At 37.5% G+C, this 24,366-nt stretch overlaps 1 protein-coding gene across 1 annotated transcript in view; it reads right to left on the reverse strand.

Annotated features, from left to right (window-relative positions):
• The window catches only part of Cntnap2 (contactin associated protein 2), a 1,802,334-nt gene that overhangs the window by 1,038,690 nt on the left and 739,278 nt on the right, over window positions 1–24,366 (reverse strand). Inside the window, 2 exon segments of the mRNA XM_051174658.1 lie at window positions 3,583–3,767; window positions 10,167–10,370. Of these exon segments, the coding sequence (XP_051030615.1) occupies window positions 3,583–3,767; window positions 10,167–10,370 (389 nt within the window).

Below are 24,366 nucleotides of genomic sequence, written 5' to 3' on the forward strand. Positions count from 1 at the left end.
ATTCAACCCTCGCCATTTTCAGTAAATTTATATTTCCTCCTATACCTCTTCTGATAACTCATTCCAGTCAATAGCTGAGACTCCCAAACATGAGACTGTCTTGTATACAAAATGATTTGACACACTGAAATCCTAGAACTGTTGACCTCATGCAGAATGTATTGCATGTGCATGAATATGCACAGATTTCATCATAAACTCAACAGGGTCTATGACCCCACATCTTTAATTATGGTTTTTGAAAATTGGAATTATGTTTGCCCATGGCTAATGCTTCAGGATATCTCCCTGTTCTGTGATACTTCAAAGTTTATTAATGGAAGATGAATAATTCATCTGCAAGTTCTCTAATACACTAGAGCAGTAAGTCACAAGAGATGTTGAGTCAACTTGCAGGAGATTCAACTTTCTTAGACTTTCATCTCCTTTTACTATTAAAAGAATTATTTTAGTTCTGAGATTATAATGTAATTACATCAATTCTCCCTTCTCCTTCCTCCCTCCAAACCCTCTTATATGTCTCACATACACGTTCAAATTCACTGCTTCTTTTAATAATTATTTGTAAATGAAGACAGTAATTAGGCTTAAGCTTATATTTTTCTGTCTCCATTTGCATATAAAATATATTTTAGACCTATCAATTCAGATATTTTTCAACAATAATTTTATGAGCAGCGTAGTCTGTGTCATTGAATTTTTACATATAATTAGAGGGCAATACACTCACAATGAACACATAGATTTTTGCTTTCTCACATGTAGAGTCCAAGGAACACAAATATTCATAGCTACCTCAGAGCTTGTTCCAAGATATACTAAATCTCTAAAGGCATCACAATTCTTAGTATCTCTTAGATACTATGGGAAACACTGCTTTTGGGGCTGGACAATCAAATATTTGGTTTGTGCCTATTTTGTCTCATGACTTTCTGAGTTTTGGAATAGCAGTTGACCATAAAAAGAATGCCAGTATAAAATTAAAGCCCAAATATGAAAAATATTTTTTAAGAAACCTTAATTTTGTTCATTATCACACTGTTATTTGAAAATAGGAAAGTTTGCAAATGGCTATGAAATTATTAGGACTTAAGTTTTAAAGTAATTTGAACCACCAAAGCTTTGGAAGATATTACTAAAACTACACTAGTCCCATGAACTAAGAAAGTTTGGAAGCCTCTAGCTGAGTGATATGTTGTGTTTTATGTTTTCCTTGGATGCTGCTCCAGAATGTGCAGTAATACTACTGTTCACTGATGGGAGATGTCATTCTGTATATGTTTCTCATACTGGTTAATAATAAAGCACTGTTGGCCAACAGGAAAGGAAGATAGGAGGGACTAGGAGACAAGGAGGAAATAGGAAGTAGTAAGGAGGAGTCAAGATGGAGGAGTCAAGATGGAGAGTCTGGAGAGAGCTGGACGCCAGCCGCCTCCCCGGTAAGAGAAGGCCATGTGAAAATACATAGATCAGCAGAAATGGGTTAATAATTAAAGGCAGAGCTAGCCGATAAGAAACAAGTAACCGGGCCAACAGTATTGTACCAAATACAGAGTCTCTGTGTATTATTTGGGGCTGGCGCGGTAGCAGGACAAAACAGTACTCGTTACAGTTCACTACTGACAGATGTGATGGAATGTGTTGAATTAGTCTGCTAGTTTACTTAAAACATAATATATTAACTTGAATGTTATAAAATTATTACATGTTATACATACACATGTACATATATGTGTATATTTTAGTCATCAAGGTGATCACTGAGTTTTTTAAAGTTATTATATGTTTTTATATTTATTTATGTGTGTGAGCACTATATTACATATGTGTGTGGGCATTCATATGCTCTGCTATCCTTGTTGAGATTAGAGAACAGCTTGTAAGAATCCATACTCTTTCTCCACTACACATAGTGTTATTTATTCATTTCAGGATTGAATTTAGGGTGCTACACAGAGAAGCAATTGCCTTTACCTTCTGATTATTCTCATTGACAAGAATATTTTAAAAATATTTTGTTATTTAGAGATTAAAGTGTATCTTAATGAACAATCGCTTTAAATATTCCATATTTTACTTTTTCTTTTATGGCACCTATGTCTGAGAAAACAGTTTACTAAAAAAAAGTGATCTATAGTCATCAATTTATAAAAATAATATAAGCTAGAAGTAAAGATAGTTTTATCCAATATACTACAAAAAGCAAGTGTACCTTTTGTATATGACATACTGCATAGTCTTATGAGTAATAGATGTCATAACTCATTGCCAATTGTGATGGTTGGGAATAGGGGTCCATGTGGAAAGGTCTGGCTCTTATGGTGTTGAAGTTGGAAAGATAATGGATTTCTAGTAGCTGGAACCTAGGGAGAAACACTTAGCTATGTCTGAACACACTTTCCAAAGGCACTTCAGACCAGTCTAAAGTGGGTGGAGGACACCAAGGAAATGGACCTTCTCAACACAAGAGGACCATTGCACATATGAAACCCCAGAGCCTGAGGCAGCAAGCACAGCATCAGCATAGTTCTTACTAGATTGGTCCTAACCCTGTTTCCCATTCCCCAATCCCTTTAATTGGAAATAATCCTATTTCTAATTAATAACCACTTATAAATGAGTTTTTAATTTTCTTCCAAAGGAGTCTCACTGGTGAAACAAACCACATTTAAGGGTGAGCTGCATGTCCAGTAGTAGATGACCAATAGAAAATGAACTAAGCAGTATCTTTGGAAGCTCCTTTATCACAATGTCATGTGTCATGTCAGGGATTTCCTTCTCTTTTAAATTTTGTTTTATTTTTAACTTATTTTGTTAATTTCTATATGCATTTCCTTTCACACTACAGGCCCTTGGTGTATATATTATGACTTTAATTTTAGTGTCAATTTTAGGTTCCTGGGTGTACAAATGAGTGGATTCCCTGCATCTATATCTGCTTCTTGTGTTTTATTGGTCTCTTTTCCTTCTATTCATTTTGTCCTATCCCATTGTGTTAGTTTATTATTGTCCCTTATTAGCCTGTTTGTTTCCCTTTCTTTTTTAGAAGACAGTATTTATTTATAATGTATACAGTGTTCTGCTTGTGCACTAGAAGAGGGCACCAGATCTGTTGTGAGCCACTACATGGTTGCTGGGACTTGAACTCAGGACCTCTGGAACAGGAGCCAGTGCATGCTCTTAGTATTTGAGCCATATCTCCAGCCTCACCTGTTTGTTTTCTAATGAGTGGAAAAACAGAGTTTGAAGGGATGTAGGGTGGAACTGGGAGGAGTTGAGGACATAGAAAAACCATAATCAGGATATATTATGTGAGAAGAAAAAGCTATTTTAAAACAGGAATCTATCAATTAAAATATGAACAATGCATATATAATTACACATGTAGTTTGTTAAGTAAACGATATCTCCTTTCTATAGAGATTTCTACAGGAAAGAGATTTAAGGGTATCTCCTTTCTACAGAGAAGGAAGGAAAGGGGCTTGAGCAGACATGAGATTAACAGATATATAATTAATAAAATGCTATAGCAGAGTGTGTATTCCTCCCTCCTCCACTACAGTCCCATGCCCTCAAGTGTACCTCATAGTCCAAGTCCAGGTAGTCAAACTCTCCGTTGGTGCGGAAATGCTGCGTGCTCCTGTCCAGCGTCAGGTTGATGCTGCGTCCCTGGCGCTCGATGAGCACTGAGTGCCAGTGGTGATCATCCAGCAGGCTTCCTGATGTCACAGACGTGTGCCCATAGATGGGGCCAAGCTGGTTGCTTCCTGAGTAGAGGGAGCAAAAGAGAATTAAGACATTAACCACACCTTCCACCGTGCATGGTGGCAGATCTTCCCTTTATAATGTGAAGTCAATACACAATTGGAGCTCTGGCTACTGAAGTTGGTAGTGGAGAACCAGGACTTTTGCAGTAGACACAAATAAAACCTGCTAACAGTGGGGACAGACCTTGTTTCTTAAAAAGAAAACACAAACATTTTTTGGACAGTATCATGAGTTCTGCTAAGTTTTGGTGAGTGGGTTGGGGTTATCAGCTCAGTATCACATGAGTCAGGTGCCAGAAGGCCTAGTTTGATGCTTAGATGGGGACATCCTGGTCACTGCTATGAGTCTGGCTGCTGACCTACAAAATGGAGATAGTAAACTTGGTTTCTTCATGTATGGTGATGAAATCAGAAGTGTCTGGGTGATAATGAAGTGTGTGTGTGTGTGTGTGTGTGTGTGTGTGTGTATGCATTCACATGCATGTGTGTGCGCCTGTGTGTTTATGTATCAATATATGTATACATGTGTGTATGTGTGTGTTTGCATGCATTTGTTCAATCACGCATATGTGTGTGTGCACTATAAAATGCATGAACGTATGTTTGTGGTTGTGTGTGTGTATGTGAGTGTGTGCACACAAGCATGCTCATGCATGCAAGCATGCATGCAAGCACCCATGTGCTTCTCTCTATGTTAAGGGACCAGAAAGGTAAGAGGAGAAATAAAAGAGGAATAAGTCTAAGTAGCAAGGCTGTCCTACGTTTTATTATTGGAAACACACACACACAAAGTGTCTGAGAAGCAGGATGTCCACCTGCTTTTGACAGAGGACACTGAAGAATGAAGAGTGGCAATAGGTGCTTGAGTAGGTACATTTCCACTGCTGTCATAAATCCAAAACAGCAAAAAAAAAAAAAAAAGAACTTTGGACGTGAACTACTTCCTACTGAAATGCTAATGAACTCTTTTGTGAGATCATAGAAGAATCAACATGTTTCACAAAGGTAATGTCACATCTCTGTAAACCACAGTTGATTTTCAAAGGTTACTCTACATGTGTCATTAGAGAAAAGTAAGGTGAAAACAGCTCTGAAAAAAAAAAGACTATCTTGGACTAGAAAAGTAGCTTAGTGGGTAAAGGCACTTGCTTATAAACTGACACCTTAGTTGGATTACTGGGGTCCACATTGTAGGAGAGATTAGACTCCTACAAGCTATCCTCCATGTGCACATGTGAAATATATTTTTAATATTAACATTAAAAAATTATTAAGACACACATCAACTGTGATATGTATATATACCCAGGTTCGCATCAACAGGTAAAATGCTTTTATCTGGGCTCTGATTCCCACATTGAACCTTTCCCCTTCCATTCTACATGGTTATGTGTTACAAATAATTTCAAGCTCTGCCCCTGCTCTTAAAACAAATGCTTGTTCATGATTACAGACAAAGAATACCATGACAAATAAATGAATAAAATGCAATGAAAATTATTTTCCCCACTCAAAATAGTTTGATGTATTTCCTTCTAGATTTTTCCATATAAAACCATTTAATTATTCATATGTATGCTATATACATATTCAGGTATGTGTGTGTGTGTGTGTGTATTTGTATGTGTAGTGAGACATTTGATGTATTAGTTATATTTCTTGAGGACAATGAATATTCTAGCTGCTTCATACTGTGCTGCAAAGCTGCTGCCTGACTGGATAAAAGAGCATACCCACTGCATCTCACTGTAAAATTAAGAGAACATCATCCTTTCCCCATCTCTGAACAATACATTACTTTCCTGCACTCCCACTATTTTCCAATGAGAAGATTTCCAAGTCATTGACCTACATCCAGGGATAGATAGAAATGAGTTGGACTACTATATTGAGACTTACAATATCATTACTATTCTGACATGTAGTATTCTTATTACCACATTTTAGCATAGAAAATCAAGACATTGTAGGTCATGCGACAAAAGCTGGAATGTAGAGAATAGATGTGAGTATTGTGTTGATGTGATACCTGCTGAGTAAGAGGTGAGACCTGTTGTATAATAGAATAATATAGGGTGTAAGAGATGATCCAGCAGTTAACAGCACTTGTTGCTTGCATCGGGCTCATACAATTTTTTGACTCATAAATTTTATGTTGAACTGATACACAAGCTAGAGTCATTGGGAAGAGGAAACTCTGTTGAAAAAAATGTCCCCACCAGGGGTCCCTGGCAGTAGGACCAGGATCTTTCCTTGGTGCATGAGTTCATTACCTATGGTGGAATGCTTTGCTCAGTCTTAGTCCAGGTAAGGGGGAGACTCTTGGTCCTGCCTCAACTTAATGTGCCAGGCTTTGTTGACTCCCCATGGGGAGGCCTTGCCCTTTGGTAAGTGGATGGGGGGTCGGTTGGGAAGATGGCAAGGGGGGTTGGGAAGAGGTGTGGGAGGGAGAACTATGGTTGGAATGTAAAATGAAATTAAAAAGCAAATTCACACAGACTCTGATTGCCAGCACTTACCCCCTCCTATGTAAACACGTACTTTAAGACATTATAAAACTGCCATACATTGGATTCTACTGCTATTATTAGGCAGCTGAGGGAAGCTTTCCTCCCTTAACAGTATTGAGAGTAATTACTTTTGCATTGGTATTTCCAAAAGCTATTTCACGTCTTCTGTCCATACTGGAGGAGTTACTTTACACTGATTTGTTTGAGGGTTCTGTGCTCATCCCTCATTGGATCCTATGCATTTCTCCTGTGCTCATTCTCTCTAGCACTGAAGGATAGCTCCGTGTCATCTTGATCAGACATCTATCCTTATAAAGGAAATTGTTCTGTGCCAACTTGATTAGTCTCCTGATGGGAAACCAAGGTCACTGGCAGCCTTTAAGCTTTCCACAGCACCAAAGCCACCTTACTTTTTCAAGTTGTCCCAACATCAGACAAACAGTGGTAAACATCTCCCAAAAACTTTCTTCACAAAAGTAATAATTCCAAGACTGTCCTAGACACATTCCCTAGTATTTTTATTTATGTTTCCCTGTGAATTTATGCATCAAAAGTGGCACAGATCTGGCATTCAGCATGTGGGTCATGTTCATCATCCAGGGCTCAGTGGTTGCCTGCCTGGGTAATAAGCAGATTTCAGGCCAGTGGCTCCTCATCACTCAAAGTGCCATGATAGATACTTATATTTGATAGAATACAATTGTCTTTGAATGACATATAGTGCATTTCTATATAATTAAACTTGCACATATGTGCACACAGGCCAAAATGGGTATGCACACAAAAGGAATCCTTTGTTTAAAATAAACTAAAATTAAACATATTTTGTATAACCAATATATTTTTTATATATTTTACTTTCCCTCTGAATTCTGTTGTTGAAATAATATTGAAAAATAAATCCTTTGGAATTAAATCTTTTTCATAAAGTCTCATTTTTTTATGATGCAAGACTAAAATATGCAAACTACTTCAACTGTCTGAAGCTATGAGGTTAGATAATTTCACCCCAAATATCTTTAGTGGAAGAATAGAAAAAATAAGATCCTTTTTGTCACTTAACCATAGACCCTGATCCAACACACTTAATAATTTGACAAAAAAATATTACCTTCCATTTTATTGTTATAGCTGTTATGATAGTGTTTAATTTTTCTATTCTGTATTATCTTTTGTATTCAATGCAAACTGTTGGAACTGTTATGGGTCAATGTGATTGTTTTTTCACGAATGGCATTAAAATTGTATACATAAAATTTGCATATTCTTTGGCTCCACATACACTTTATTTTAATGTAAAAATGCAGTATTTTTATAAGTATGAGATTCACATTTTCATCACTTTTACTTTTTAATATGGATGACATAAAGTCAAAGCTATGTGGTTATGAAAATTTATCTATTTCATACAAAGAAACCCTAATTAAATTGTGTTCCTAGACTTGACAGAAATCCTCAAACTAAGTTAACATATGGGAATCAGACACCCTCAGGAATATCCAGAATATCCAGGAATATCAGGATAATACAGAGTATCCCTACTATCCAATAGGCAATGGCTGCCCTGAATATTTAAATCTTCAGTTTTGTAGCTTTTACTGGTGATGCACTTAACAAGTGTGTTTTAGTTATTCATTTATTGTTGCTATTATTTTTGTAGAATTCTTATTTCAACAGAGGAAATAAAACCTACAGACTACCTTGAGTATCCCTATGTAAAACCCAGAAAACTGAGCCAAGCCAGGGAAAGAAGTGTCATTGCCTTGTCCAGTCTGGAATTCTGAACACCACTGCCAATGCTGTGACCATTTTCTTCAGTGACATGTGAGTCTCAGTTATGTTATCAGCAAGCCAGCAGGTATGCTTTCTGTCTACTAAAAAGCAGTAGGAAAATCTGGTAGGATAGCAACCCCCTGGGTTACCTCATTCTCCCAACAAAATCTCATTCCTCTGATTCGTTTTAGTTATCTGGCTGAATTAAAATATTTATTTCCACAAGTCTTACTCTATCTTATCCTACAAAACAAGTTGAGTGTTCTCTCAATTTCCCAGAGAGTGAGTAAACAGGAACCTTCAAATTGACAAAGCCAGTACTCACCTGTCTGTCTCTGTGTCAGCTGACATCTAAGATGAGTTGCATAGTACTGATCACTTCTCTTTCTTTGGATTCTGGGATTCTACACACCCTTCACTTCTCCGCTCTCCTCCACTGCTAAATTCACCCCCCCCATCATGTATTATCCTCTGATACGCTGTAATTGACCCCATAGTAACACCTTTTATCTACTCATAGGCAGCTCAAAAGTACTGCCTTCCCGCTAATCCCTGTAATCCCTTCTGCCCTCTGTTTAGTTTCTATTTCTGAGAATGACACTAGCCATTCATTTAGTGCCTGAGCCCAAATCCTAGGAATTAGTCTTTGTTTCTCTCCTTTTCTTCATCATGGCTCATGCTGGATTTACCACTAACATAATTTCTCTGATACATTTCTCTTTATTTCCCCTGGTAATTTTCCATGGATGTCAGCACCACCTCTTCCCAGGCATGGAGATGTCTCCTTTGACTCTCATGCTGACTTGGTTCTTTCCATAAGAGTCTCAGTGTACCTCTGAAGTGAGCTGTTCATTCTTAATATCCGCAATGCTAGCATCCTACAAATCCTGAACCGTCTCCATCTCCTGAACTTCCTTTCTTGTTTTCAGAAATGTACTGCATGTATCCCCTACAGTTTGCTCTTCGCCCCATAAGCAATGATCGCTCCTTGCACAGTCTTCTCTCTTCTATTTCCTTCATGCCACCCCAGTACTTAGGTCCTATCTTGAATGCTGGGGGGTTCTTTTTTTTCCTAATAGAGGATTTTCCCTCATACGTTCTGACAATGGTCCTATGGCTTTTTAAGGTGACGTTTAAATCTGAGCTCAACAGAATCCATGCTTACTGAACTTATTTCCTACTGGAGTAGTTCACAAACTTAATGAGATGTTGTCTTTCTGTTCTCTGATGCATGCTACCAGCTACTGTAACACTGAGCATAGTATAAGTGTTTCAACAAACATTTTGTTGAATGAGTAATGCTATGGGTTGGATCTAAAGTGTTCCCCCAAAACCTTTGATACCAGCTGACGAGGTTTAGGAAAAAAAAAAAAAAGATTGGATAATGATTACCTTAACCTCATGGATGGCTCAGTCAACTCACCATTGAAATATGATTTGATTGTGATACTGAGAGGTGACAGGGGTAGATGCTGGTTGAAAGAAATAGGCTATAGAAAGTGGGACACTGAAGAGCTATCTTGTTTCTACCTTCTTCCACTCTCTTGTTTCTTGGTCCCTACAATCATATTTGTCCCCCCCATGCTTTTTTCCCCCATGATGTTCTACCTCAGGAAAAGCCCACAACTATGGCTCCAGCAACTATAGATTTAGGCATCTGAAACAGGAACCCATATAATCTTCCCTCTTTTTAGTAATTTTTTTCAGCTATTTTGTCACAGCGAGATAAAGATGACTAACAGAAATAGGCATACAAATAGAAAATCTGCTTCCTCAGATGAAAAACAATTGTCAATAATTTTAAGGGGCTGTATAACATTTATTTATTTTATATATATTAGTGCATTGCCTGCATGTATGTGTGTTCACTATTTCTATACCTGGTGCTCATGAAGATCAAAAGTTGTCATTAAATCCCATGGACCTTGAGTTCCAGGGGTGACACTTGTCAGCTGGCATGTGGGTGCTGGGAATTGAAACTGAGTCCTCTGCAAGAGCGGCCAGTGCTCTCAACTGCTGAGCCATCTCTCCAGCCCCTTCCTCATAAATATTTCCAAGATGGTTAAAACACACAAACACACATGCACACACGCACACACACACAATCACAACAAACCTAGATTTAAACTGAGGACCAGCTTGGCTTTTTTCAGTTCCAAGGTAATATAGTCCCCTTGCTGTCCTTCACCGTGCAACACGACTCCTTCACTTTCAGAGGTCTTGAATTTCAAAGCAATGACATCTTTGAGTGTTTTCATCTTCTTGTTTCTGAATCGGTATGGTAACACAACGTGGCCATCAAAGTTGATAACATCAGCCCCTGAGAGGAGAGAGAAACACCGCATTAGTCTGGTAGCTTTAGACGAGAGTCCTTTCCAGCTAGTGCCTACTCAGGGGAATGGGGGTTGAGTGTTTTCCTGAGAAGCATAGACCCAAGTGCTTTCTCTCTGTGTTATTTCAAATTTGCCATGTGTTCTAAAGTAGATTGACTGAAGAGTTTTGATATGAGCAATCATATCGACACCCGTCAATACGCAATTTTATTTTAATTACTACATTAACAATACAAACTCAGTTAATACAAATATGACTGAAATTTCAACTTGGAAAGGAGTAGGAGAAAAAAAATTAATTAATCCTTTGAGAGTTTCATACAACATGCTTTGACAATATTCACCCCCACCTCCCAATGTTTTTCAGTCCCAACCCTACAACTTTATGTTCATATATATATATGTATATATATATATATATATATATATATATACATATATATATATGTATGTATGTATGCATGTATATATATGTATGTATGTATGTATATATATATATATATATATATATATATATATATTATTAATTCATCAAGACCAACTTGTATTGTTCAAACATTCCTGAATGTGTGGTCTTCTACTGGAGAGTGGTCAATATATCAGCAGCTACATGCTTAAAGAGAACTGTCTCTCCATTTCCCAGAAGTTAACAATTGCCAATCGCTCCACAGTAAGTGTGGGGTTGTGTGCCAAGCTCCCTACTTTATGCTGGGATTTGGTTTGGCTTGGCCTCTCATAGGTTTTGCTCATGCCTCCCTAACTGCTAACTGTCTGATATGCAGCTGCCCTGTGTGTCCAGGAGACGCTATTTCCTTGTAGTCAATCACCACCTCTGGCTCTTACACTTTCTAAGAAAAGGTTTAGTTTTAAGTTATTATGAGATTTAACATTTCTTCTTTAAGGAAAATAATTCTGTACAACTTAATAAATACGTTTTAATTAGAAATATTTCTTCTCTAAATGTAAATATGCAGAAACTTAAAATATAGTGTTGGGTGCTATTTTGATTTTACCTATTTTCAGTAAGTTTGTTACAGGATATTTTCTTGCAACTAATAGTACTTTAGGCATCCTTTTCCAACATATCCTCTTGGGCAGCTTCAGATATCTGTTCCAGACAGAGTGAGCTCTAACAATTTAGGCTCCAATGATTAAATTCAGATATCCTGAGTTACCCTTTCTGAGTTAGACAAACAGATATGCAGCAGTACTGTCGCTGGAGTAGCTCTAATTTGAATGTAGGGGTCACATTGAGATTTCCATAAGTGGGCGAGCATGCTGGTTGTATACTACATTTGCTTCATCGTTGTTACTTGTTTACATCGCCCTTTAGCCACTCGTTCAGCAGTAAGAGTGAGAGAGGATTGTGTATTGTCCATGCCTTCCCAACGGGTTTCCAGACAGTAGAATGGTTCTAAGGAGGATTATTAAAATATAGATAAAATATTTCTATAGCCAGCAGGGAGGTATATTTTAGATATTTATTGCGAAGATATTTCCAAAATCCCATGTCTTTTACCTTTTAATTTTGAAATTGCAGAAGGTTTAGTCAAAGTGGATTGTTCTGGTACCTGAACAATCATAGTTCTGTACAAAGCCAACCTTTGGGCTATGAGAGCTCTTCCTAAAACTCTCCCCACGGGAAGACAGCTAAAGGACAGGGAATTGAAAGCTCACTGGAGAGATGTTTTCTCATGTCATATTCTGATTTTCTGGCATGTGCTTAGTTACAGTACCTCAGGGGGCAGTTTGATTTGCAGTAAACAGAGTGAGTCCTTAAGCCAGCTATGTGTCAGCACGGTGGCAGAGGAAGTGAAGGCTACTACTCTTCCTATCCAGCCCCTTTGAGTACAGCCTGTTATGCCGAGCATTTGTTCTCTAAAGAGTGAACAGCGGTAACTCTTTCTAACATTAAGGCTTAATGTCTGTTTTCCACAAAGTTTGACCAATAGCTTTTGCATGCTTGAAAAATACAAAGGTAATGATTTCAAATCCATTCCTTTATATCAGAGTCAAAACAAGGCTTCTTTTTGTTTGTTTGTTCATTTAAGTTGAGAAAGAAGCTAAGGAGATGCCTTAGTTAGTAAAATGCTTGTTATGAAAGCACATAAAGAGCCAGGTGTGGTGGTGAAAGCTTGTAATGTGAGCCCAGGATGGGTAAAGATAGGAGAATCCCCAGGGTTTACTGCCCAGTTAATCTTGCCGAATCTATAAACTTCAGATTCAGTGACATCCTGTCTCAAAAATGTGAGGATGAGACTTAGGAACATTCGTGACCTTGGCTTTTGGCTTTCACAGCCACAAGCGTACAAACACACAAAGGTCAGAACACCTACATACACTTACATCACACACAAACAAATTCTTAAAGGCATAGTATTAATTAATTGAAAGTTTCAGGAGCCAAATTTAACCTTTGTACTTTCAGTTTCCTTATAATGCTTCTGCCCATCAAAAGCCCTTCATATCATAAGACTGCTGTTCTCAGGGACCACATCACGGGGGTTCATATTAACATAGAGGGTGGGGGAACTATCATTAAGTCTTGGCTTCTGATCATACAGCAAAACCAATTAAACCACATATTAATCATCTATGTTGTTATAGCTGAACTCCAGTGGCAATATCTTCATCATCCACGATGAGAGGTAAAGGCAAGAAAAACGGTACCCAATATTCTATTCAGATCCCAGGTTGAATTTATAATCCCATGGATGGTAGAAATTCCTTTTTGTCTTGAAAAGTGGATAAATGAAAAGCATGGGTAGGGAGTTAGTTATGACCTCTGGAGAGTAATTTTGCCACCAGCTTCCTATCAGTGACAATTGAGTAATAGAGCCACCGTTGGTTTATATGCCTTCTATATATATTAATTGTGACATGAAATGCTTCTCATTCAGATCTCAGGAAGCAAATGTCCCTTCAGCCTAGATAGAGGCAAGGAATCTCTACCTTTATATGTTCATATAAATAGAAATCTCTATGCAGCGCCAGGAACAAAATAGTGATCTGTGCAAATGTGGCTGCTTTCCTCCTTCACACTTAGCACAACAGGGAAGTGTGCCATAGACAATGGGTGTGGCTTATTGCCTCTAGATAGTCCCATAGTATTGATAAAAAATCATGAAGGGACACTATTCACATTGCCCAGCCTCATTTTACCCATGATAAGTCCTTAGTGGTTGGCTGAAAAATTGATAAAATGATCTTCAAGGCAGACCTCCTACATTACAAAGTCAAATAGGTTCCTCTATGAATAGCTTGAGTTCTTTTGAAATACCCACATTTTCTCCTGTGACTGTGAGTGGAGAGCTAGTTTGGAAATTATAAAAACCCCTGAAATGATGTGTAATGTAATTTATACTTAAATGCCTATCATACTCCTTTAAAAGAGTCGGTGATATTGTGTAATAATGCAAACAACACCCACCACAGATTAGTTCTATTTCCTATGAAAAAATAAATTAAAATTTCACTTGAAGCCTAATAATATGTTGTGCTTATTTTAGGACAAGCTAATTTTTTCTATGATCTTGATTACTTATCACTCCCTAAAATTAAGATTTCTCTGTAGCGATTAAATATGTGTGGTTGAACTGTTTAAGCAATCTGAACAACAATAATGGCTATTCAAAAGTGAATGCCAAATCATAGTGTTTCCACAATTTTGCTTCTAACAATAACTCAGGGAGCTGGGAGTGTGCCCAACTCATCAAATCCTCATGCAATGAGGCTGTTCTTGTTTTGTTAATTGGACTGTGGTTTTTTTACTCTCTGAATTTGTATAAGATGTTCTAGAGAATGATTAGCATGTGAGCACTGGGATATTATTTTAAAATGCCTTGGATATATTTCTACCCAAAACATGTACATTGTTTCAAAATTACATGATATATGAAAAGTAGAATGTAAAATCTGGTAAAAAGAGGTCAGATCTCGTTAATGACCAGTAGTAGGTTAAAATATTAGATTTTTATACTTTATCTACCAAGACATGAATCTATGTAACCTAAAGTGTTGCGTAATCTACACATTAAATATACACATGGGTAAAATTTACATACTACACAATAATAGATATAAAAAAACATGGGTTGCTGCACATATTATAGAACATATAATGTGATTTATGTTTTTATATATTAAAATATAGCAATAGTTGTGTGTGAGAAAATTATATATCGTATTAGAATTCATAATAAGTGAATACCAAGTCACTTCAAAAGTCTGAAATACGTTTCTTTAGCTAAGGTTTAAAAATACAAGATGCTGTTTATTACTTTTTTCATCACTTTTAATATATTTCCTATTTCCTCCAGGCCTATAGATTTATATTTTACGAATGATGGTACTGACCTAATGGGTCAATATTTGTGTGATTTGATAGTTTTCTCTGTCTGTTTTCAACATTTTTCTTATTATCCTCTATTTTTCTTGATAGTTTCATTCCACTGTGCTTTAGTGAATGTATTTTTTGGTTTATGATAGCTGAAGTTCTTTCAATTGTATCTGTATGTCTATGTCTATTTGCAATCTGAGGAAAATTTTAGTTAACTTTAATGAAATAGATTTTCAGTGGTTTTCCTTTTATCTTTCAAATTCTAAAATTTGGGTTTGAACATTTGCTTTCCATCCTTTGAAACTTATTTTTCTCGTTCTTTCACCTTTCTTACGCTCCCATTTTGTTGACAATCATAATTCAATCACTTGATCTCCAGTTGCTAAATTATTTCTTTGTTTAAATCTCTTCTTTTGCAAAGGCTGTCTTTCATCTCTTTTCTTTTGTTGATTGAGGTTTTTGTTCCCATATTCCTAATTCTCTCTTATGATTTATTTTTCTGTAGAGGATTTTAAATTCACTCCCTGTACTGTCTCCCCACATTCTAGAACTGCTTATATAGTCTCTTCTGAAAAAATCACTAAGCTGAAAGTCAATAATTAGGACATGTTTCTAAATATCTGTACTTCTCCTTTTAAAGTATTACATTTTCTTTTTTTTTTTATTTTGTTGTCCTCGAATATCTTAGCATCTGATGAAATGATCAATTATATATAATTGATGAAGTTAATTCCTGCATCTGAAGAGCATGGATGGGTGCTTACCTTGGTCTTGGAGACAGGTAATGTCTGGTATTTCTGGTGAGCTTCCAGAGTGTCAAGGTTATGTATTGGCCAGGTAACATACACTAGATTCTACTGGTATTGTTCAGTTGTTAATATGAGTTATGGTCCCTCCCTGCTGTGCTTCGGATCTATAGTGCTTATACAGGAGCCTCCTCAGTTCCTGATGCACTAATGTAGGGAAAACAGAGATCATGGCGCAGTCTACAATTTGATGGGTAGTGGACAGGATCCTTCATTAGGTTTTTCTCAGGGAGCAAAGGCCAGGAAAAGTCCAAAAGGAACCAAAGGGAAGTTCAAGCCATGGCCTCAGCCATCACTCAACCTGAAGCTTCTGTATACTGAATTGTTTTTACCCAATGGAATACTCCCAAGTTCAAGTCATGGCAGCCAGTGCCAAGCTCTAAGCAAAGGTAGCTAATAGCAGTGTGTGCTAGGAGAATCTGAGCTCTAGATGTTAGAGAGATCTGGAATAGGTAACTCCTTCAGAGTGTGGAGGTCACCTGGATTTGGTTTTATGTCTAGTTTGATTTGCATTTTCCAGCTTTTCTTAGTAATTGACTATAGGTTCCCTCCCACAAGGATCTATGGCTAGAAATGAAACTGGCTTTGCTCTTTTCCCTGATGTTCATATGTTCATATTTGTTTTTGTTTTTGATGTTATATGGTACTATCACTCCTTTACTGCTTCTGAGAGGCTTTCCTCTCTTGTTCCTTAATATATGGTATCTTTCTTTCTTTTTCTTTTTTTTCTTTCTTTTCCTTTTTTTTTTTTTTTTTTTTTTTTTTTTTGTTACTTTGATTCTTTTCTCTTGAAAAATCACATAGAAAACATCTTTTTTTCAACATCTTGGTCTCCTCTTCTCTATAAAGTTTACACTCCATTACCTGGCTGCCCAGGTGACTGATCCTCATGGATATTCCTTGTGTATATCTGCCTTTACTTGTCAAGGATGTGATTCTTTCTATGGGCTTCCTTGATCTTACTCTCTTACTTAATATCAACTTACTTAAGCTGGAGAGCTAGAACATCTTTGAGCTGCTGTTTTTCCTGAGCCATATAATAACTATTTCTAAGTCCTGGAAAATATAGTTTCTTCTCAAGTTTCCAATTATGAACTCCCTTTATATTTAATAACACAGCTGCCTCCAACATGAAAACACGCATTGCATTTACAGACCTAACAGAATAATCTCCACACATGCCTGTTAACACTTGCATTGATTCTCTAGAAGCTAGGAACACTTTTCTGATATGAACACTCTTGACATGAAGAAGAAAATCTAAGTTCTATAATAGATACTGCAAAACTTTAGTGATAGCAACTCCTGCCCTCCTCCACTGCCTCATTGTTTAGAGCACATTTTTCATTGTGTGCTAAGATGCTAAACCAACTGAGGTTGTGGGTGTCTCTCCACTGGAATGGACATGTTGTCTTCATCTGGTTACATTTCAGCCCTTGTCCAACCCTTAGAAAAGACTCACTCACTAGTAAGTTTGTCTATATAAGATAGCTATGGCCTGATATCCCATTGGACATAGCAGAACTTGATGGCATCATTCTTTAGGCTGTGTTGAAACTATGTCGCTAAACTCTCATTTCCTCTTGGGATATTACATTATCGGGCACAGACCTTGTGTCATTACATTTTGTAGTCTTGGCATAATAAGCTCTCCTTAAATTGATCTAAACAGAATGTATCTTTGAAATATCAAGGCAAAATGGAATTTGATTATGTTGCTGCATCCTTACAGACCCACACAAGGGTCTATGAAGTTAATCTTCTAAAATAGATAAGAATATCATGTAAAGATGAGTATTTTCTTAAATTTTGTATCTGCATGCTTCTACATATATAGTTTTAAATGAATTATAGTAGCTATATGGTAATTGTTTATAAGTCAAAGGCTTAAACATTTAACTTGTACATGAGTTTTTTTATAACACATTTTTCATTTTATTGAATGCACTGAAGAGAAACTTACTTGTTTCAAGATTAAAGTTGGCAAGCTTATTAAGATAATCTTTCAACACAGTTATTAAGTTACTAAGACATTCCTTTAACACAGTTATTTTGGACTAAATTGAGATTAAATATTTATTGACATTCAGAGGAAAGATGGATTTGTTCCTGTATATATTTTATTATTATTGAATTACTTTATGAAAATCTATAACGTGCAATGACTTATGAGTAGTTCATTATGTGGTTGGCTCATTGAACCAAAACTAGACATAGGAAATATGTTAGTAAATTTTGAAAATCATATTACCAAATTACATTATTCAATATTAAAAATTAAAAAATACTCAACGTGACCTCTGCTTCCAGAAATGGTCACTCACATGTATGTACATTGTTACAGGTGCCACCTTCCACATTCTCTTCCACTACTTACCTGGAAATCAGAATAATCTTTTTCCCCTAAGTAGGTTATAATTCTAATATACCTCATGGTGCATCAATAATATGAATTTGCTGATAATAATAAAAAAAATCATTTGTACAAAATCCACATGGGAGCTATTTTTAATATATTTTTTGCAAATCAGAAAGAGAAACAAATTAGAGTTTTTCCTCAGTGCTAATGTTACTGTCCAGCAAAAAGACTTCTTCAGTGTTGACTTCACAAAAATCTACTTTTCTTCCAGGTAAGATTGTCTAGATTGTCAGCTCCAATTAAAGGTTGCAAAATGAGTGATGGAAGCAGGCATCGGGAAGATCCTCAGAGAGTACCTTTTGATTCATTCAGATGATTCCTAGAATTTGGTTGTTTGGTTTTCTATGTTTTTGTTGTTGTTGTCTTACTTTTGTTTTGGTTTGTTTGTTTGTTTTGTTGTTGTTGCTGTTTTAGAAAAATAAAATCACTGAATCCAGTTGCAGAGAGGGAAGAGTGATGAGCAAAGTGGTCAAGACTAGACTGCAGAAACCCCCAATATCAGCTAACCTGAACAAGGGAAACTCATGGACTCCAGTCTGACAGCTGGGAAACCAGCATAGGACTGACCCAGACCCCCTCAACTTGGGTGTCAGTTAGGAGGCCTGGGCAGTCTATGGGGCCTCTGGTAGTGGATCGATATTTATTTCTAGTATATGAATGGTCTTTGGGAGCCCATTCCACATAGAGGGATACTCTCAGACTAGACACATGGGGGAGGGCCTAGGCCCTGCTCCAAATGTTATAATAGACTTTGAAGATCCCCCATGGAAGGCCTCACCCTCTCTGGGGAGCAGAAAGGGGATGTGAAGGGGGTGAGCGAAACAGGGGAAGAGAAGAGGGTGAGGAAACTGGCATTGACATGCAAAACAAGCTTGTTTCAAATTTAAATTAAAAATTATCATAAAAAAGAAAAATAAAATTATTAGTTTCATTTAAAACATCACTCTTGTTATCACCTTCTAAATCTTAGTGCTGTATATGGAAAGGTAACGTTCTGGACACACAGCACTAGGAGGCTTGTGTTGAGGCGCAATTATCGTAGGATGTCATTAATGTTGAGGGAAACATCAGTGCTTCCAATAGCAAAGGGTTAAAGGTGGAAACCAGGACATATGGAGATGAGTGGCAGCCTCTATAGATACTTTTTGGCGTGTCTATGATTGGTTTCCAATTCCCTGTGTTTGTGATGTCTTGAGTTCATTACAGTACTTTGACTTGGAGGTCTTGCTGATCCCAGAGGACCACCCTTTCTAGAGTTAAACAAGTCTTCAAGCACACATGCCAAACGCAAAACAGTCCTGCAGCCCAGATTGCACTTTTATTGAAAGCACATGTTCTGAGCCACTAGCCACCTTCCATAATTATCCCAAGGTCAGGTGCCTGACAACTTGGTACAACTCCTAGGCACTAGAGCCCAATGGAAATATTCCATATAGCCAAACTCATGCCTGCTTTCTAGGCCTTAACCTTTTCTATGGAAAGGGTAAAGAACTCTGTTAACTACACCACACCCCTGACAGAAGCTGGTGAACTACTGTAGCCACATTTCATCTGACCCAGTGGTAAGCTTCACACCTTCCTGGTAAAAAACAGGGCATAAAAAAAAATCTTGTAAGTGCCAGAATCCTGGCCTTACAAGGCTGACCTTACACTAGTTCACATCTCCTCAAAAGTCTCACCATCATTTCTAGGAAAAATGGAAGTTTTGAGAAATAAAGAAAGAAAAGAAGGAAGGAAGGAAGGAAGAAGGAAAGAGAGGAGATCTGCAAATAAGTCTTTTAAAATATGTTTTAAAAACCACCATTAATTATCTCCCATAAACTAGCATTTACTGAAATACCTTGGGCTGTGTATATACAACCATGAGGGTTGTTGAGAAAAATGGGTGTATATTTTTTGAAGATTTATTTTATTTGTGTGGACATGTGTATGCATGACTGCCACATTTCACCGGTACCAGTGGAGGCCAGAAGGTGTCAGTTTCTCTTATGCTAGAATTGCAGGAAGTTAATAGGGTGCCCCTATGGGTTCGAGGAAGTAAACGTAAATCCCCTGGAATAACATCTCTCCATCTGTAAAAGGGGTAAGAATTAAGAAATAAGTATGAAATGAGATTCTTTGTGGATTTAAATAGAAAAAAAAATCAAATTTAGATGAGCTAAGACAGATGGAGGAAAATAATATGCAATTGTTTTGAAGAGCTCAGATCTACATGACTTTCATACAAAAGTCTCATGTGTTGTAGGTGAGGCTGTGGCAGTCAGAAGACAAATGACCAGATGCTACCTGTGGAAAACGTTTGCCTAAGGGTGCAATCATGGTATATGCTCAGATTTGCATCTTAGAGAGGTAAACACAAGACCCCAGGGAATGATGGGAGATGGGATACAGGTAAAGGCAGCAAATCCAGCAATGAAGTAGCTGGACTCTAATAAAGTGAAGAGAGCCCACACTGATCCATTGCAGAAGCGATTCCTGTACTGTTAGAGTACACAACTTTCTGATGGCACCTCCGCTGCTGCTCAGACTAAGGAATTCCTAATAAATACTTCCAGTCTAAGAGTTGAAAAAACTCAGTACTACAAAGGCTTAGTGGAATAGAATACACCCTTAACAAAGGTCAAAAATTACTCTCTGAAAATCAGGCACTAAAATCAGGCCATTGAGATGGCCCTGTGGGTAAAGGGTTCATCTGGCACCGTGGATACTATTCTAGAACCAACAGAGAACTAACACTCCAATGCCATTCTAAGACCCCCACACAAATTAATACTAATAAATAATATTTGTAATAATACTATTTACATTTAAAAACATTAAGTATTTTAACTTAACTGTCTTAATCATTAAACACAGTTTCAGAGATGTTTCTCTTCTTTAACTGTCCCCATATCCCCATGCTCTAGGCTAGCATGGTGTCAAATCCAAAAGGAAACAAGCAACAGTAACAATTGAATAAAGTTACCCTTTTACAATTACAAGCTTGGTATTGTGCCAAGGGGTTTACATTTCACCAACAACTCCCACAAGTTCTCACAAAACCAGTGCAAACTAAAGGATTAGCTGGTACACAACCTTAAGCTTTTTTTTCCTTCTGTTTTCTTGAAAACTAAATGAGTTGACACAAGCAATTTCCTCCTATCTTCGAGGGACTGAACATACATATGCTCAGTGTGCTGTGCACTTGTTTGTGTGGTGTTGTACATTAGCACTACCTTCATGTGGGGTCTGATTTCAGCTACCCTTGGGTGGAACTTACCTCTAGCATAAAATAGGGTGAAGGAGACGCGTACGTGCACATGCTTTGAAGGAATGTGCTCTCTCCTCTCTGCCAGAGTGGGCTCTGTCCTGCTTGTCAAACCCCTAAACGTTTCTCTGTGGCCTGGTCTTCCTCACACTTCAGTGGCTTCGAGGAAACACTATTCACTGTGAACTTGTGTGACAACTGCACACTCCCATGGACCCTGGTGAACGGGCCAAATTTACTGATTTCTATTCCTGGACTAGACCTCATGACTTTGCCCCCAGTAGAGACAAACAGCTCATGCAAATGTGCCCCGTGGCTTCTTAAAATCATGGAGCTCTGTTGAGGGGGTCTCCCTTGCCTTCTCAGTTTTGATCCAGACCTGGGAAACAGACATATTTCTTTCTGGCTATCTATTGCCCTGGAAAGGAAACTTGTTTAATGACCAAAAAGTTTGTTATATTATTATATAATATGGTCATATGAATACTGTTACGTATTATTATATAAAGCTAGTAAATTGGGTGATGACTTCAAGAGTGAGGGCTCTGGGAGATGATTAGGTCATCAGCATATAACCCTCATGATTGGCATTAGTGTTCACATAAAGGCCTCAGAGTTCTTTGGCTCTTTCACTACATGAGAACACGAGATGACATCTATGAGTTGGTAATGTCTCATCTGGCTAGCCTGACAGCTTCTTGGCTGGGACATCTCAGGCTCACAAACTGTTGCCAACATTTTATATTCATGTTTTATGGTATTTTTGTTACTTATCACAAACTGAGCAAAAGAATAACTACCAGATATATCCAATTATTTATTATGTACAATTCTGTATCTTCAGATTTACTCACTTGCTGAAGAAATTATTCATAGCTACTAAAGAAACATTAATATCATGCCAGAATCTGTGCACAGAGTTGCAGAAAAATTGGGCCATCCAATGTGTATCCTGTAGGAGATGAAGAAAGCCAGGCTCTGTGTTCACGTTTGATCTCCTGCACTATTGAGAGTGTGTTTTGTATGATCTATTTAACACTACACTTTGGGCAACCCTGTGCTTTTCGGAGGGAGTAGGGTGATTGTTCAAAACACCCACATCTCACGTGGGAAAGATTTGGTGGGAAGTCCTCATCACTAGAAAGCTGTAATGGTCTTATAGTTTGTGTTATATAAGCTTTACCCAGCACTGTTCACCATGCTTGATATGGAAATGAGGCATAGTGGATGCTTTTAAAACTATGTGTCATATTGATTGGTAGAAAATATAGGAACCCAATCATGTGTTTCCACGAGGAGCCTAGGTTCAGGTCTTTACCGGCAAAGTCATGTGTGAGTCTCTTTACTTATGATGACTGTGAACAGTGAACCCATCAGACAGTTAGTTTTAAATGAGGGCCGCAGTACCGTCTCTTAGTGAAAGTGTAATAAAATATTTAAATGAGCCTTGAGGATCATGATCAAACATCTGTGATCACCTTCACAAATGTATGGGATGGTGCAGTCATGTAGCTCTTTTGGTAGAGTGCTTGTTTAGAATTCAGGGGGCATGGGTTAGATCTTAGCATTGTGTAAGCTAGTTATGACATTGCAGGCAAGAGACACAGAGGTTTCAGTTCATCCGTGGCTAACTAGCAACTCTGAGCATAGCCTGGGCCACATGAGAGCAATATTATATAAAGGAGTGAAGTGTCATTGCAACTCCATTTATTTGTATCCATTTCATGGACACATATTTTAGTCCATGTGGGCTGTAGCTGAGCTTGTAACTTCAAATCCCCCATTTTTCATGTGGTTCCTGCTATGGAAGTGTGTGAATTGTATATTCAGGTTTTTAAATTCATTAAGTACTTTACAAACATGCCATCTAGTTTTAGTAATGCATGTATATGTTTATTACATGTTATTACTAAAATCTCAGGTGCTCAGAAAATCACAGAGCAATAGCCACATCTTCTGAGTTTTATTTCGTGTGAAGGGGGATGCAAAATTCTGCTTTTAACTTACTTATTTGATTACTGCTCATCATTTGTGACTTTGTAAAATATATTGAATTCTAAGATGTCAACATGAAAATACAGATTTTTATTGAGTCTTCTAGAAAAAAAAGAATATTAACTTGTAGTATCTGTAAATCCTAAATTAATTTCAGGTCACATAAGATTTAAAATTAACATCTAATAAATTAAGAATTTCAGTTATTCTTTTTTATAGCCTATACTATGAACTTTTCCTGCCACAAATCAAGGGAGAAAGTAAAAGCCTGCCCTATTAGAGACATTGGAAACCCACTGATGATGTTGCAACATTCTGTATCTTCAAGAACAGACACTCAGATCATATAAGGGCAAAAGCCATCACAAATCCATGTTCACATTAGTAAAGTATGGTTAGGAAAGAGACTAAATTTGCAAACAGAACACATTTTGGTACAACACCTGACCATCATCTTATCATAGACTTTCTAAAGTTGACAGACTTTTTTTTTCTTTCCACTGTAGATCAGTGCTAGCAATTTATGTACTTCCCAAATCATGGCAGATTTAATACTGTTACATACGCCATTTATAGTATAGTGGGGAAGTCCTTAACATGTCAATGGTCAAGTTTCTGCTAATGCAGGCCCAGAAGTACAGCATTGGTCTTCTTCCCTGGGATAAATGCTGAGCTGAGGCAGAAAATGTGTCAGAAATTAAAATGAAGGGGTCCTATTACCCTCAAGTCAATAGTGTCCCTCCTACCACACCAGGCTGCAGAAGCTCTGCAGTTGTGACTTGGCTCTCACCAGGGGCAGTTCACCTGTACAAAACCAGTTCCCTCCAAGATCCTGTGAAGTGAGGGAAAAGAAAACACAGTCTCTTAGCTCCCCCCTGAGGTCGCAAGGTCATTGTACCTTGTTCCCAGAGTGCCTTGGCCAAGCATACAAAGAACTGAGTGCTTATTTTGACTGACGTTGGGGCTTTTAAGTTGAATTCCAAAGTGGCATAATTAAAAAAAATATTGCAGAGAATTTCTTCTCTGTTTCCTCACGCTCCATGACTGTTTGAACGCCTCATCGATTAAACTTCCAGAAAGTAAATTTTAAAACGTCAAACCATAGGCATTGAAATATTTATTTATTTCAAATGGTCACTCTGGATGTCAGTGAAAACTCTTCAGCCAGTGTTCATTG

The sequence above is a fragment of the Phodopus roborovskii genome, unplaced genomic scaffold (genome assembly GCF_943737965.1).
Source record: "Phodopus roborovskii unplaced genomic scaffold, PHOROB, whole genome shotgun sequence".
Classification (NCBI taxonomy): domain Eukaryota; kingdom Metazoa; phylum Chordata; class Mammalia; order Rodentia; family Cricetidae; genus Phodopus; species Phodopus roborovskii.